Below are 15,235 nucleotides of genomic sequence, written 5' to 3'. Positions count from 1 at the left end.
GATTTATATTAGCTACTTGCTCTTGGTGACTATGCAAAGTCAAATGACCATCAAAAGTCAACGAGAGACCCGCCGTATTAGATCAATTAATTTATCATCCTTACAAAAAAAACTATAATACTCTTAATTGTAAGAAGGTTGATTATTAGGAGTATATATTTTCAGTAGATAACTCAACTTGAAATATGTTTAGTCATTACGAGCATCATATGAATAAAACATTAATGTATATCTTCAATATCTTCTTTGTTTGTCTCTAAATAAAGTCGTTTACGACCAATAATATTATAGATTTGAATATCTAACATATAAATATACATAAGATGTGTACAATGATGCAAGAACTTCTTGACATTACTGTCACGGATCACGATTCGGCATGTTGTATTATAACAGACATGGTATAGACAATGTTCGTTCAAGACCTCTAATGTGCGCCGTATGCAATATACACTTTACACTGCATATATACGTTTCTTTTTGTGGCTATACTACACTAAAACCTTCTTATCTCAAAACAGAAGGACGTGAAGGTAAAGAGAACGGCCCGAGACTGTTCTTCGCCGTAATAATGTTCTCTACAAGCAATCGCCATGTAGATTCTTCTTTCTTGCTAAGCTTCTTCATTTTCACCTTGAAATTCCTACAAGTTAAAAGAAAATGATTACAATCTGTATCTGAAAACTGTAGTTGTCTGTAATGTGGAATGACACTTATTACAGTCTGTACCAGCAGAGAGGGACTTTGCAAGAATCTGAATCCCCACAGATACAAGAGTGAAGCTGAAGAAGCTGCCACATCCTTTTGCAATGAGGACATGAAGCCCTAGACTTGCATCCCAAGAAATGTCTGAGTGCACCTTCAATCCCTTTACACGCCGGGAACTTACACACGGTTTGGCTTCCTTTAAGAGCCTTATCGCGAGGTCCAATTGTCCCACAACCTTCACTACATATGTGAACAAGAGCTTCCATGGCTTCATAAAGCTGCAGATACACTTTTCTGTCTTCAAGTTTTCTCCTTCTCTCTTGTTTCCGAGTGTCTGCTTCAATGACTGCCTCAACGAGCTCTTGTTCAAGCAGAGGATTAGCTCGTTTCATCACTTTCCATCCCTCTGTTGATGATACAGATTTGAAGTCTTTGATGACCATTGAGAAACATACAAAGCAAATCCTAGTCGCATCGCAGTTCCGCGCCAATTGAAGCACATCGATCACATTCTCCTTGTTAACCCATCCATTATCGAGAACCTCTATACAAACTCTTTTAAGAGATGGTATAGAGTAGCAGTGTGACAGAACCAATAAGTGGAGCACAAACTTCTTCATTTCTTCCTCCTCGTAGCTGCAGGTTTTAATATTAGACATGCTTCAAAGGAGAAACTAGCATAATGAAAGCAATTTCCATTTGAACACATAGAAACATACCAGGAAGAGTATAGAAACCGAATGAACATGTAAACTGCTTCATAAGGCACTCCGAAGATTTTGAGGTATGTTTTCCCATTTTTATCCCTTGATTTGTTCAAAAGTTTCGCCATAACGGGTGAGGCTGCAGCCTGGAGAAGACAAAACCTTGTAATATATCATCATCAGTAAGCCCTAAAAATGAGGCCAAAGACCCCATTGAGTTATCATATATTCCCATGAGCTAAAACAGAGTAATATCTCAACTAGAACTCACCAAGACACTTGAATGAGCTAGAAACCGAGATTTGTTATCGATTTCAACATAGGTATCTGATCCAAATCCTTCCTTGAAAAGCTTGTCCCAAGTTTCTACTGCTTCTTTGGGTACAACAAGGCGGGATAAGCTTGAAGGTGTCCTTCTGGAAGCTTGAAAACGCTGGAAGGTAAAACAAGGAAGAGGGGGAGGTTTTGGAATGTTCTTGGTAATAGACATCGTTAGTGGTTGAGTGAAGATATCATCACCAGGAGCATAGAAAGACTCTTCTCCTTCTACTCCTATATCAAACACTCGCGTGAATGTACCATCAGAACAAGCCATCAGACCACCAAAACCCGCGAACTCACAACAGGTTACCGGTTCTTCAATCTGTTGAGATCATATTGCAAAAAGCAACCATGAGTTATGTATCAGAGTGAAGAGTCAATCTCAAATTTCTCTTCAAATTTCCTCTAACCAAGACTTAAGTTCCCTACTGAACCAAATCATCGAACGCAAAGTAAGTAACAACTTTGGATTCAAAAACAGCAAACATGGACCTGAACAGGAATGAACTAAAAATCCGATTTTGATTCCAAAACTCTGTCTTTGTATTCCAATAAGCTTGATTAGACATGAACCTCAATGAGAAATACAGAGGCAGTCATACAGAGATTATAAAGACCAAGAGGTAAAACTAGTACGAAGAACAAAAACATCCAGGTTACTCACTAAAAACAGATCAAAACATGAATGATACGGCAAGATTCACACTTTCACAGTCACTGAGAGAAATAAACCAAAACCAGAAACTGGAACGACGCGAAAACGAAGAGAAACAGAATCATTAAGCCTTGATCATTGTTGTTTAACAATTATTGCTTGAGAATCATTCTTACCCAGAAACTCAGAATTCTGAGATTTTACCCAATTCTCGGAAGAAGAATCATCTCTTAGATACAGTATCTGATTAGTTTAAAAGTTCACAAATTACAACCACCATTGATTTTGGATTCACGAACTCAACGCTAAAAGGAAAAAGAAACAAAAATTAGAAGCGAAAAGAACCAACCTTCCTTTGGTGCCAAGTGGGTTGGTTTCGTAGTAAAATCACACAATACAGAGAGAGGAAATCCAAAGGTCACGAGAAAAGTAGTAGTAGCAAATTTGCATACTACTCAAAACGTCAACACTAAAACGTCGTCGTTTGAGAATGAACAATTTTTTTGCCTCTTTAATGAAGGCCACAAACGTGTTGGAATTGGAATTAAGTTAGAATGATTTCAGGGAGAATATAGCATCGAAAGACAATTATTATATACTATACTATGTCTGATCTTGAATTGCACTAAAGAAGTAAAGTTCGTGAATCCTTGTCACCAGATTTTGTATGTCTCTCTGCCGGTTTAACATTATCTTACCGACTAGCCGGTGAAAAAATAACACCGACCATGTAATATGATACAAATAAGGGTCGAGTCATCCTTTATTAACTTTTTTTTTTTTTTTTTTTCTCATCTTTATTAACCTTTATTAACTATATAGGTTAAGAACTTGAAAACTGATAGAATGAACTAAATAATTAACCAGTTGAGTCAGAAAAAAAGCGTTCAATTTCATAAATTAGATTTATGATATTAGACCGTAATAGTTGGTATTGCAGTGACTATATTGGCAGCAATGAGTTAAGTTACAAGAATCTGAATGAACAAGTTTCAAAGAAAATTTCACTGGTTTTCAGTTAGCAGTTTTTATACAAATAGTTCACTGGTTTCATAATTTCAGAAATATTTTTCTGTTTTGACTATGATTTATGATTTTAACCAATTTTATCACGGGTTTCCCAGTGGAATTAAACGTAAAAGTAAAAAAAAAAAAGTAACTCGGACAGCTAAATTTGATTTTTATTTCTTGCATACATGTGCTCCGGAGAATTGCGAATGGCCAATACGAGAACACCACGTGGACAGATTAGGTTTCCAAGTGGGACGGCGTTGAAACGATAGCAACGTGAAGTCTTTTCATTACGTTTGTTTACGTTTTCTCTCATTTGTGTGTGATAAAAGAAAAACAAAAAAAATTGGCGACGAATTTAACAGAAAATATAAAATTGCTAGTTTTTTTTTTTCATTCTTTTTATCATAATGTCATTTTGAAGTTTATAAATGTTAAAAGGTAAATCTTATCAAGCAATAATGTTATTCACGTTTAAAATTACAAACAAAAACATACAAGCAGCTATCAGTTAAATCTTCATATAAAAAAAAAAACTCTCGGTTAAGCTATTAAACCCTAACAAAATTTATTGAAGCAGTTATATTAAGCTTTAACTATCAATGGTTTACAATTTGGATCCGGATTGCATAAGCAGTGACATCAACAGTAATACACAGGTGAAAGATGCTGCAGTGTCCTCTACTCCAGCTCTCTCCTGGAAGATGACAAAAAGAATCTAATCTATATGTTCTGTTTCTTTCTTGATAAACACGTACTGACGCACATATATGTTGCGAGTTATATAATAATTTATGTCACATGCTAACAATAAACTAAAACAATTATGATAACATGTATTGGTGGGTTGCATTTATATATCTTCGACCTCGGTCTCTGGTCCACACATCTTGGTCGCCACGGAACCTCGACCCTTTTGGATTGTAGTCCTACCCCACGAAAGACGTATTAAAATCAAAGTCGTCATCTAATCCGATAATATATATCTACACACATCTACAACAGCCGTACACCAAAAAACTAGAGTCAGTAAGAACAAAACTTAAAAGAGAAAATGGGAGAGGGATCTCATGTTATCGTTCTGCCTTTCCCAGGCCAAGGACACATAACTCCAATGTCCCAGTTGTGCAAACGCTTAGCTTCAAAAGGTCTTCAGCTCACTCTTGTCCTCGTCTCCGACAAGCCCACGCCTCCATACAAAACAGAACACGACTCAATCACTGTCTTCCCTATCCCCAATGGCTTCCAAGACGGCGAAAAGCCTTTAGAAGACCTCGATGATTACATGGAAAGAGTAGAAACCAGCATCAAAAACAGCTTACCGAAGTTGATTGAAGACATGAAACTGTCTGGAAATTCTCCTAGTGCTCTGGTGTACGACTCCACCATGCCATGGCTTCTTGATGTAGCCCATAATTATGGTTTGAGGGGTGCCGTCTTTTTCACGCAACCTTGGCTTGTAACAGCTATTTACTACCATGTTTTCAATGGTTCATTCTCTGTACCGCCAACAAAGTATGGTCACTCTACGTTAGCATCTTTCCCGTCGTTCCCGATGCTGAGTGCGAATGATTTGCCGTCTTTCCTCTGCGAATCGTCCTCTTACCCTAATATACTAAGGATTGTGGTCGATCAGCTCTCCAACATTGATCGAGTCGACATTTTGTTGTGCAACACTTTCGATAAATTGGAAGAAAAGGTACACAGAATATATCCATTTATATAGAAGGAACATGTTTATACGTATTTTGAGGAAATTATATATCCTAAATTATAGTTTTTAAACTACTATTGATCATGTATATCGCTTATTTTTATCTGTGTGAGTATGGTTAATTTGATATCGCTTAGTTATTCATGTGATTATGGACCATAATTTATGGTTAATTTGATCTTGATTTGTATTTTTGTTGCTCGTAGGTATTGAAATGGGTCCAAAGCTTGTGGCCAGTCTTGAATATTGGACCAATGGTTCCATCGATGTATTTAGACAAACGACTGTCTGAAGACAAAAATTACGGATTTAGCCTCTTCAATGCAAAAGTCACTGAATGCATCGAGTGGCTAAACTCAAAGCAGCCTAATTCTGTTGTCTACGTATCATTCGGAAGTTTGGTGATTCTAAAAGAAGATCAAATGATGGAACTCGCTGCGGGTCTAAAACAGACCGGACGTTTCTTTTTGTGGGTTGTGAGAGAGACAGAGACGGACAAAATCCCAAGAAACTTTGTAGAGGAAATAGGTGAGAAGGGACTAATCGTGAGCTGGAGCCCTCAGCTTGAAGTACTTGCACATAGATCCATCGGTTGTTTCTTGACACACTGTGGATGGAACTCGATGTCAGAGGGATTGAGTTTGGGAGTTCCGATGATTGGTATGCCACATTGGACAGATCAGCCCACAAATGCAAAGTTTATGGAGGATGTGTGGAAGGTTGGGGTTAGGGTTAAAGCAGAAGGTGATGGGTTAGTGAGAAGAGAAGAGATTGTGAGACGTGTGGGTGAAGTAATGGAAGGGGAGAAAGGGAAAGAGATTAGAAAAAATGCTGAGAAATGGAAAGTGTTAGCTCAAGAGGCTGTTTCTGAAGGAGGTAGCTCTGATAAGAGCATCGATGAGTTTGTTTCAATGTTTTGATAGGAAAGATTGAAATTAAGTAATTTACAAGTCCCTAGTCCAAGTTCCAGATGCCAATGGGGACTTTCTATTTGCAAATTGCATACCAATTGTACAAGAAAGAAGAAAAGCAGGCATACTCACATGAGCCGTCTCCAATTTTGACGAAGCTCCTCTGTTTCGAGTATCTCTCTGTCTATCTAACGGAGTTGAGGAAAAGAGTTTCAGTTTTCAGTTAGGTTAAAAATCATGTTTGTTTTGTTTTTATTTTATGTTCCTAAGTATTATTAATAAGAGATTTGTTATTTCCTTTTCTCTTTAAATGATAAATTAAAGGATTTTCCTTTTGTGCGTCCAAATTATGTAAAAAGCAAAAGGAATTAAAACAAATTTCCGTTTTCTTAAAAAGCCTAACGGTCATAAACTTTCCTTAAAGCCTTTTTCTTAAAGAAGTTTTGCATGATTTGAAAATTCTTCTTTAAAGCCTTTCTGCTTGAATGTGACAACCTTAAGTCCAGTCAAAGGTCATTTTATCAACGACCTCTTGTTCCACAAATTTTGGTCGCCACGAAATCTTTTTGACCTTTTTTTTTGGAATGTACACAGGAAATTTCCTCAACAGAGAGAGACGTAGTAAAATCAAAGTCGTCCTCTAATCCAATCATATATATACGCACAGAGACGCACCCACACATCAAACTAGAGTAAGTAATAATTAAAGACACAAAAATAAACAAAAAATGAGAGAAGGATCTCATGTTATCGTCTTGCCTTTCCCAGCACAAGGCCACATAACTCCAATGTCACAGTTCTGCAAACGCTTAGCCTCAAAAGGTCTTAAGATCACTCTTATCATCGTCTCCGACAAACCCTCTCCGCCATACAAAACAGAGCACGACTCGATCACTGTTGTCCCCATCTCCAATGGTTTCCAAGAAGGCGAGAAACGATCACAAGACCTCGATGATATCATGGAAAGAGTACAAACCAGCATCAAAACCCGCTTACCGAAGTTGATTGAAGACATGAATTTGTCGGGAAATCCTCCTAGAGCCCTTGTGTACGACTCCACCATGTCTTGGCTTCTTGATGTAGCTCATAGTTATGGTTTGAGGGGTGCCGTGTTTTTCACGCAGCCTTGGCTTGTCTCAACTATTTACTATCACGTAACTAAGGGCTCGTTCTCTGTACCCTCTACAAAGTATGGTCACTCTGCGTTAGCATCATTCCCTTCGTTCCCGATGCTGAATATGAATGATTTGCCGTCTTTCCTCTGTGAATCGTCCTCTTACCCGAATTTACTAAGGGTTGTGATCGATCAGCTCTCAAATATTGATCGAGTTGATATAATTTTGTGCAACACTTTCGGTAAATTGGAAGAAAAGGTACCAAAAATATATCCATTTATGTTTTTATTTTTTAAGAAATTTTGTGATACTAATTGGCATAATTTCTGTTCTATTCTAACGTCCTTATATACATACATATGTGATTATAGTTTATTAATTATATTCTTTCCTCTTTGCTTTCAGTTGTTGAAATGGGTCCAAAGCTTGTGGCCAGTTTTAAACATAGGACCAACTGTTCCATCAATGTACTTAGACAAGCGACTGTCTTCAGACAAAAACTACGGATTCAGCCTCTTCGATGCAAATGTAGCTGAATGCGTCGAGTGGCTAAACTCGAAGCAGCCTAGTTCAGTTGTTTATGTATCACTTGGAAGCTTGGTGGTTTTAAAAGAAGATCAAATGATGGAACTCGCGGAGGGTCTGAGACAGAGCGGACATTTCTTTTTGTGGGTTGTGAGAGAGACAGAGAAAAACAAACTTCCAAGAAACTATGTGGAGGAAACCGGTGAGAAAGGACTGATTGTAAGCTGGAGTCCTCAGCTTGACGTTCTAACACATGAATCGGTCGGTTGTTTCTTGACACATTGTGGATGGAACTCGATGTTAGAGGGACTGAGTTTTGGAGTTCCAATGATTGGTATGCCACATTGGGCAGATCAACCCACAAATGCTAAGTTCATGGAGGATGTGTGGAAAGTTGGAGTTAGGGTTAAAGCAGACGTTAATGGGTTCGTGAGAAGAGAAGAGATTGTGAGACGTGTTGGAGAAGTTATGGAGGGAGAGAAAGGGAAAGAAATTAGAAAGAATGGTGAGAAATGGAAAGTGCTGGCTAGAGAGGCTGTTTCTGAAGGAGGTAGCTCTGATAAGAGCATCAATGAATTTGTTTCTAAGTTTTGTTGAATTTGAAATTAAGTAATTTTTCTATTGCAAATGGCAATGCATTCATTATATTGTGTTCAAGTACTATACCCAGATGTATAATTGCATTTATATTAACTTGTTGACGTCATCATTCTAATAAATATTCAAATACACTATTAAACCCAAGTTGTTCAATATGGGCCTAACTGCTCTTCTTAATGGGCTTTAAGTGGTTTAGTTTCCAAAACGCACCGTTTTATTCATCTAAATGACCGTTCCCAAATTCGATCATCGTCTTCAATGGCACGCCGTGCCCTTTCCAAGTTTCACTGAAGAGAGAGAGAGAAAGAACAAAGTTTATCTTCTGGGTGAGAGTGACCAAGTTCTGATATTTCTCGTTGCAATTCGTATCGTTAACGCTCGTTAATACCCAATCACCCGCTTTGTGCGGGTCAAGTTCCGGCGCAGAGATTCTAGGGTTTTTTTCTTTTAATCTCGAATCGAGCGAATGATTGTTCTCCTGAAGACTCTGTTTAGTTCGCGGCGAGTACTTGGGTGCTTTGTGATGAAGCGATGAAGCAGCCATTCATTGGCCTGTGATGAAGAGAGGTACTCTTTCTAGCTTCAGAAATTTCATTCAGCTCTCTTCACTTGGGTCTCGTGGACTCATCAGTTCCTCAACTTTAACCGATACTAGACCTTTTCCTGATTACTCACCAAAGAAAGCTTCAGTAAGAGACACTGAATTGGTTCACCAAATCACCAATGTGATTAAGCTTCGTCGTGTTGAGCCTCTGAGGCGGAGTTTAAAGCCTTATGAATGCAAGTTCAAGACTGATCATTTGATTTGGGTTTTGTTGAAGATTAAGAGTGATTACAAGCTGGTTCTTGATTTCTTTGATTGGGCTCGCTCTCGTAGAGACTCCAACCTTGAATCCCTTTGTATTGTCGTTCATTTGGCTGTGGCATCGAAGGATCTTAAAGTGGCTCAGTCTCTCATTAGTAGTTTTTGGGAGAGACCGAAGTTGAATGTTACTGATTCCTTTGTACATTTTTTTGATCTTTTAGTATACACTTACAAGGACTGGGGTTCGGATCCTCGTGTGTTTGATGTGTTCTTTCAAGTACTAGTTGAATATGGAATGCTCCGTGAAGCGAGAAAGGTCTTTGAGAAGATGTTGAATTACGGATTGGTTCTCTCTGTTGATTCTTGCAATGTATACCTTGGCCGTCTTTCGAAAGACTGCAGTAATGCTACAACAGCCATCATAGTATTCAGGGAGTTTCCGGAAGTGGGTGTTTGTTGGAATGTTTCTTCTTATAACATTGTTATTCATTGTATTTGTCAACTCGGGAGAATAAACGAAGCTCACCATCTGCTCCTGCTTATGGAGCTGAAGGGCTACACCCCTGATGTAATCAGTTACAGTACAGTGATAAATGGATATTGTAGATTTGGGGAACTTGATAAGGTTTGGAAGCTCATTGCAGAAATGAAACAGAAAGGGCTGAAGCCAAATTCTTATACTTATGGTTGCATAATTGATTTGCTTTGCAAGATTTGTAAGCTAGCCGAAGCAGAGGAGGCATTTCGAGAGATGATAGAGCAGGGTATACTTCCTGACACAGTAGTGTATACAACTCTTATTGATGGTTTCTGTAAGCGAGGGAATATTCGGGCTGCGTCGAAGTTTTTTTATGAGATGCACTCTCTGGATATTAGACCAGATGTTTTGACATATACTGCTATGATATCAGGGTTTTGTCAGATTGGCGACATGGTGGAGGCTGGTAAACTTTTCCATGAAATGCTTTGCAGGGGTTTAGAGCCGGATAGCGTTACTTTTACCGAACTTATAAATGGATACTGCAAAGCAGGGCAGATGAAAGATGCTTTTAGGGTCCACAATCACATGATTCAGGCTGGGTGCTCCCCGAATGTCGTTACATACACCACATTAATTGATGGGCTCTGTAAGGAAGGGGACTTAGATTCAGCGAATGACCTTCTTCATGAAATGTGGAAAATAGGTCTTCAGCCAAATATTTTTACTTATAATTCCATTGTCAATGGTCTATGTAAGTCAGGTAGTTTTGAGGAGGCAGTTAAACTTGTTGGAGAATTTGAAGCTGTGGGTCTTAATGCAGACGCTGTAACTTATACAACCTTGATGGATGCCTACTGTAAAGCAGGGGAGATGGATAAAGCTCAAGAGATTTTGAAAGAGATGCTCGGGAAAGGGCTTCAACCTACTATTGTCACATTTAACGTCCTAATGAATGGCTTTTGTTTGCATGGGATGTTAGAAGATGGTGAGAAGCTTCTAAATTGGATGTTGGCAAAAGGTATAGCGCCTAATGCAACCACATATAATTCTCTCATGAAGCAATATTGCATTAGAAATAACCTGAAGGCAGCAACTACAATTTATAAGGACATGTGTTCCCGGGAGGTAGGACCTGATGGTAAGACGTATGAGAATTTAGTTAAAGGCCATTGCAAGGCTAGGAACATGAAGGAAGCATGGTTTTTATTTCAGAAAATGAACGAGAAGGGATTTAGTGTCTCTGTCAGCACATATACCGCTCTCATTAAAGGATTCTTGAAGAGGAAGAAATTTGTGGAAGCGAGAGAAGTTTTTGACCAAATGAGAAGAGAAGGGTTGGCTGCGGATAAAGAAATTCTTGACTTTTTCAGTGATACAAAATACAAGGGAAGTAGGCCAGATACAATTGTAGATCCTATTGATGATATAATAGAGAGTTACCTTGTGGATGAGGAACTAAGGGAAGCCAATTAGCTGGTGGTCGGTTAGAACTCAAAAGGTTAATCTTAGTGTGAATGAATGTGGTTTTGAAGGAGACATGATGCCTCCTTCCAAGTCTTAGAAGCATCAGGTCGTTAAGGAGCTCTTTAGATTGTAAAAGGCTGAAGGGGTTCTGCATATGAAACACCACAGAGAGTAAAAGCTTCTGATCAATCTGTTAGCAGATGACCCTGTTAATTGTGCGCAGCTACCGACAGCACTTCATGAGGAGTTTACTTCTCTGCCAACGCAACTTCATCTTGACAAGAGTATCTGTGAACTCGTCGCTGAACGTTCTTCTTTGTTTCCTTATGTGTGAGGATTCGGCAGGTTCACATTAATTCTTACTGATTTGTCATTTGCTGAAAGAGAAGTGATGCTGATGCAATTGAAATAACATCCAAGGGTGCGTACTTTTTAAAGTTCTTTCTTGCTTGACTTCTGTTTGCAGTCCAGTTTGCAATCGCTTACAAGACTTGAAAGTTCTGATCACACAAAAGCTTCTCACATGTTTGTTTACTCCTGGTTCTTAATCGTAGGTATGTGTTTGTTGAGCCAACTTCCAATCTCATGGTACATCGTGTTCTAAATGCTCACGGAGGACTCTTCTCAATGAAGATGTAAGAGAGCTTAAACTAGTTTTATTTCTTCTTTTGGATCGTTCATATCATACCTGCCATGAATTTGCGTTAATAGCCGTCTAGTCTTATGCCCATTCAAATTTTTGGTTACTGACTAATCACCCTTGTATTTCTAAGTTAGACCTGGTTAGGTGTGATCTTCTAACATTAATCCATGAAGTTGAAAACATGGTAGTGGGGACAATGTCCAGGGTTCTTGATCTACTAACAATTAAAATAGGAACATGGAAAGATTTTACAGTGTTTTATTTTGCCTGACAACTTGATAAAATATAACTCTCCTCTTTACGGATTTTGCAGAGAAGAGCCACCACATAATGTAAATGATGCCCCAAGAGTCCTTTAACCTACATCAAGAAACTTTCATATTTGAAGGTTTAGGTTCACATTACACACATGAAGCCAACCCAAGAACAAGACTTTTTTGGTGCGTGATGACGTGTAGAAAACAGAGCATTATGTATTATGCAAAATGTATTTATGTTTGTTTTTGTCATATTTGAAAGAAGAAAAAATAAAGTTACTATTTTAACATTGTTGTAGCTTAGATAATCCGAGAGCTCCGGCGTCTCTTTCTCCGTCAACTGCTCCGCCTCTTCTCTCTCTCCACCACTCACATGTCACATGCCATTCATTAAAGTTTATTTTATTGTAGTTTTTTACTTCAAAGTTCAAACATATATTATCCGAATCTTCTAAGCATTCAATGAACTTGTTGAAATTTATCTGAATTAATTTTAGATTAAAGACCATTTTTGCAACAATGGTTAAAACCATCGCCCAAATCGGAATGTTTGGTTGGGAAAGTTAATTGTGTTTGTCGTTTCACAACGCTTGAATTCGCTTCACAACATAATCTCCCCAACATAATCTTTTTTTTTTTTTTTTTCTTCAACAGCTTGTCAAAACAAAATGACTATAAGATGAATAAAAATAACTTGGAAAATATAAGATAAATAAAAAAAATGGAGCTCATACATATATTGACTTTCTATAATTCTATTTAGAATGATTAACGATATCATTGAGTTAGTTTCAATAATGTGTGAGCTATATATGGTTAATCACATGTCTCTTTTTGGGGTCAACAGCTAGTTTATCACATGCATGTCGTCATGTGATATATACTGTATATAACTATATATATATTATGTGTGTGATCTCGTCATATATATAATATATCTATAGTACTACGTACTTATTTCACAATTCATAACTAACGGTATGATGGCCGTTTATTTAAAAGGGAAAGGGTTTACACATGTATATGGCTAATTTAATTCATAATGTGCAACATAATGTCATCTTTGAATCAACGACCGTTGCTACTAAAAAAGTTCTATATCAACCATGTGAGCACCTAATGATTGGAAATGTTAAATTCAGAAACTCTTATCATATAGATAGCAGTATAGCACATGTACTTAAATTGTTCCATAGACTCGATAACGAACCAATCATGCCCTCTCTATATATACCAATGGTTTGATGCATCAAAATCAATTCAAACATAAACTCAATCTCACATAAAAAAAAATGACAAAACCTGCTATAACATTTCCACTTCTCTTCACACTTGTGACCACCTTAATCAATGTATCGAGCAGTGCCTCCAACGTTTTCAACGTAGTTAGTTTCGGAGCCAAACCAGACGGAGTCACCGATTCCACCGCAGCATTCCTCAAAGCATGGCAAGGGGCTTGTGGCTCGGCAGCTTCAGCCACGGTAGTAGTTCCGAAGGGGACATTTCTTTTGAAGGCAATAACGTTTGGAGGGCCATGCAAGAGTAAAATCACATTTCAAGTGTCCGGAACCGTCGTTGCTCCGGCAGATTACAGGGCCTTTGGCAACTCCGGTTACTGGATTCTCTTCAACAAGGTCAGCAAAATGTCACTTGTCGGCGGGACTTTCGACGCTCGAGCTAATGGGTTCTGGTCTTGCCGGAAATCTGGTCAGAATTGTCCTCCCGGTGTTAGGGTATGTTCTGATCTCTTCTGTCGTGACTTTAGAATTTTAATTTTATTTTTAATAGAAACTATATATAGTAAGTTTCATAATAATAATAAGGTTGTGGATTGTTCATTATTTAATCGAAATAAAATAAAATTGTTATTATCTTATTTATATGTGGCACTACGAATTATGATATTCCTTCTTTTAATTATTATGTATGATCGATCAAACTTTAGTTGACTACCTCATATACGTACTTATAAATTCTTTGATGCATTATTATAGTCAATATCTTTCAACTCGGCAAAAGACGTGATCATAAGTGGAGTGAAATCCATGAACAGCCAGGTCACCCATATGACCCTTAATGGTTGCACCAATGTGGTCGTCCGTAACGTCAAACTAGTGGCTCCGGGAAACAGCCCAAACACCGACGGTTTCCACGTTCAATTCTCCACCGGAGTAACATTCACCGGAAGCACCGTTCAGACCGGAGACGATTGTGTTGCTATCGGCCCTGGTACCCGCAATTTCCTCATCACCAAACTTGCTTGTGGCCCAGGTCACGGGGTTAGGTATATACACCCTTTAATTTCTTAGAATGATTAATGGATAAATTACACACATATATATATATATATATATATATATATATTATTAACTCTGAGGAATCATGAATTTCCAACTTAAAACTAGCAGTAAGTAGATTGCTCATATAACTATATGATTATGTGATGACTCGCAGTATCGGGAGCTTGGCGAAGGATTTGAAAGAAGACGGGGTAGAAAACGTGACTCTATCGAGTTCCGTATTTACGGGAACACAAAACGGCGTGAGGATAAAGTCGTGGGCGAGGCCTAGCACTGGATACGTTAGAAACGTCTTCTTCCAAAACCTAATCATGAAGAACGTTCAAAACCCTATCATAATTGACCAAAACTATTGTCCTTCTCACCAAGGTTGCCCTACTGAGGTATATCTATATCATCTTTTTTTTATCAGACTAATCCAATATGTAAATCAACTTGGTCTAATAACTATATATGTTTATGAATGTATTAGCATTCGGGGGTGAAGATAAGTGGAGTGACGTATAAGAACATACAAGGGACGTCGGCGACACAGCAAGCAATGAAGCTAGTGTGTAGCAAGAGCAATCCGTGCACAGGGATCACATTACAAGACATTAAGCTTACTTACAACAAAGGAGCTCCAGCTACTTCCTACTGTTTCAATGCTGCTGGGAAAAGTCTCGGTGTTATCCAACCTACTAGTTGTCTAAACCGATAATATAAAATATCTTAGTGTACATTTATTTGGTGAAAGATGATATGGTAAAATCTAAGTTATTAGGGGATTTTAGCATTCATCTTTTAACCGTTGTTTTTGTAACGATTATAAGATTAATTTGAACGATGGTCCAAATAATTTTGGATACCAACCGGTTTGATCAGAAATTCAGAATACCAAAAATACTTGTTTCTGTAACAATATATGATCACAATGATATGTAACATTACAAATTATTTAGTTATTTTCTTCATCAATAACATACTGTTTTCAGCAACGAAGAAAGTGGAAGACTTTGACCTGTCCCAATCACATTACACC

The 15,235-nt window shown here is 38.0% G+C and overlaps 5 protein-coding genes across 7 annotated transcripts; 4 read left to right on the top strand and 1 right to left on the bottom strand.

The window, feature by feature from the left end:
- Nucleotides 1-269: 269 nt before the first annotated feature.
- LOC104754719 (BTB/POZ and TAZ domain-containing protein 3) lies at nt 270-3,015 on the bottom strand. Of its 3 annotated transcripts, XM_010476980.2 has the most exons (6): nt 2,738-2,990; nt 2,565-2,631; nt 1,684-2,055; nt 1,428-1,558; nt 730-1,344; nt 270-643 (listed from the first exon to the last, which is right to left on the bottom strand). In XM_010476980.2, exons 3-6 carry the CDS (start codon nt 2,005-2,007, stop codon nt 508-510), a joined length of 1,206 nt encoding a protein of 401 aa, XP_010475282.1. In that variant the 5' UTR covers nt 2,008-2,055; nt 2,565-2,631; nt 2,738-2,990; the 3' UTR covers nt 270-507. The 3 variants fall into 3 exon arrangements, with proteins under 3 accessions (XP_010475282.1, XP_010475281.1, XP_087351850.1); XM_010476979.2 differs by lacking the exon at nt 2,565-2,631 and having other exon boundaries at nt 2,738-3,015; XM_087495724.1 differs by lacking the exon at nt 2,738-2,990 and having other exon boundaries at nt 2,565-2,734.
- Nucleotides 3,016-4,155: 1,140 nt separating this feature from the next.
- On the top strand, nt 4,156-6,357 carry LOC104754717 (UDP-glycosyltransferase 74E2). Its single transcript, XM_010476975.3, has 2 exons — nt 4,156-5,098; nt 5,320-6,357. Exons 1-2 carry the CDS (start codon nt 4,454-4,456, stop codon nt 6,031-6,033), a joined length of 1,359 nt encoding a protein of 452 aa, XP_010475277.1. The 5' UTR covers nt 4,156-4,453; the 3' UTR covers nt 6,034-6,357.
- A 321-nt stretch (nt 6,358-6,678) lies between these two features.
- LOC104754718 (UDP-glycosyltransferase 74E2) lies at nt 6,679-8,403 on the top strand. Its single transcript, XM_010476976.2, has 2 exons — nt 6,679-7,397; nt 7,545-8,403. Exons 1-2 carry the CDS (start codon nt 6,753-6,755, stop codon nt 8,259-8,261), a joined length of 1,362 nt encoding a protein of 453 aa, XP_010475278.1. The 5' UTR covers nt 6,679-6,752; the 3' UTR covers nt 8,262-8,403.
- An 89-nt stretch (nt 8,404-8,492) lies between these two features.
- LOC104754716 (uncharacterized) lies at nt 8,493-12,254 on the top strand. Its single transcript, XM_010476974.3, has 3 exons — nt 8,493-11,435; nt 11,569-11,649; nt 11,971-12,254. The coding sequence occupies exon 1, from the start codon at nt 8,822-8,824 to the stop codon at nt 11,021-11,023; it is 2,202 nt and encodes a 733-aa protein (XP_010475276.3). The 5' UTR covers nt 8,493-8,821; the 3' UTR covers nt 11,024-11,435; nt 11,569-11,649; nt 11,971-12,254.
- Nucleotides 12,255-12,979: 725 nt separating this feature from the next.
- Nucleotides 12,980-15,081, top strand: LOC104754714 (polygalacturonase-like). Its single transcript, XM_010476971.3, has 4 exons — nt 12,980-13,647; nt 13,909-14,198; nt 14,369-14,597; nt 14,687-15,081. Exons 1-4 carry the CDS (start codon nt 13,207-13,209, stop codon nt 14,912-14,914), a joined length of 1,188 nt encoding a protein of 395 aa, XP_010475273.1. The 5' UTR covers nt 12,980-13,206; the 3' UTR covers nt 14,915-15,081.
- The last annotated feature ends 154 nt before the right edge of the window (nt 15,082-15,235 follow it).

Source organism: Camelina sativa, chromosome 17 (assembly GCF_030686135.1).
Source record: "Camelina sativa cultivar CO46 ecotype springtype chromosome 17, ASM3068613v1".
Taxonomy (NCBI): Eukaryota; Viridiplantae; Streptophyta; class Magnoliopsida; order Brassicales; family Brassicaceae; genus Camelina; species Camelina sativa.
This window is presented reverse-complemented; position numbering and strand designations above follow the sequence as displayed.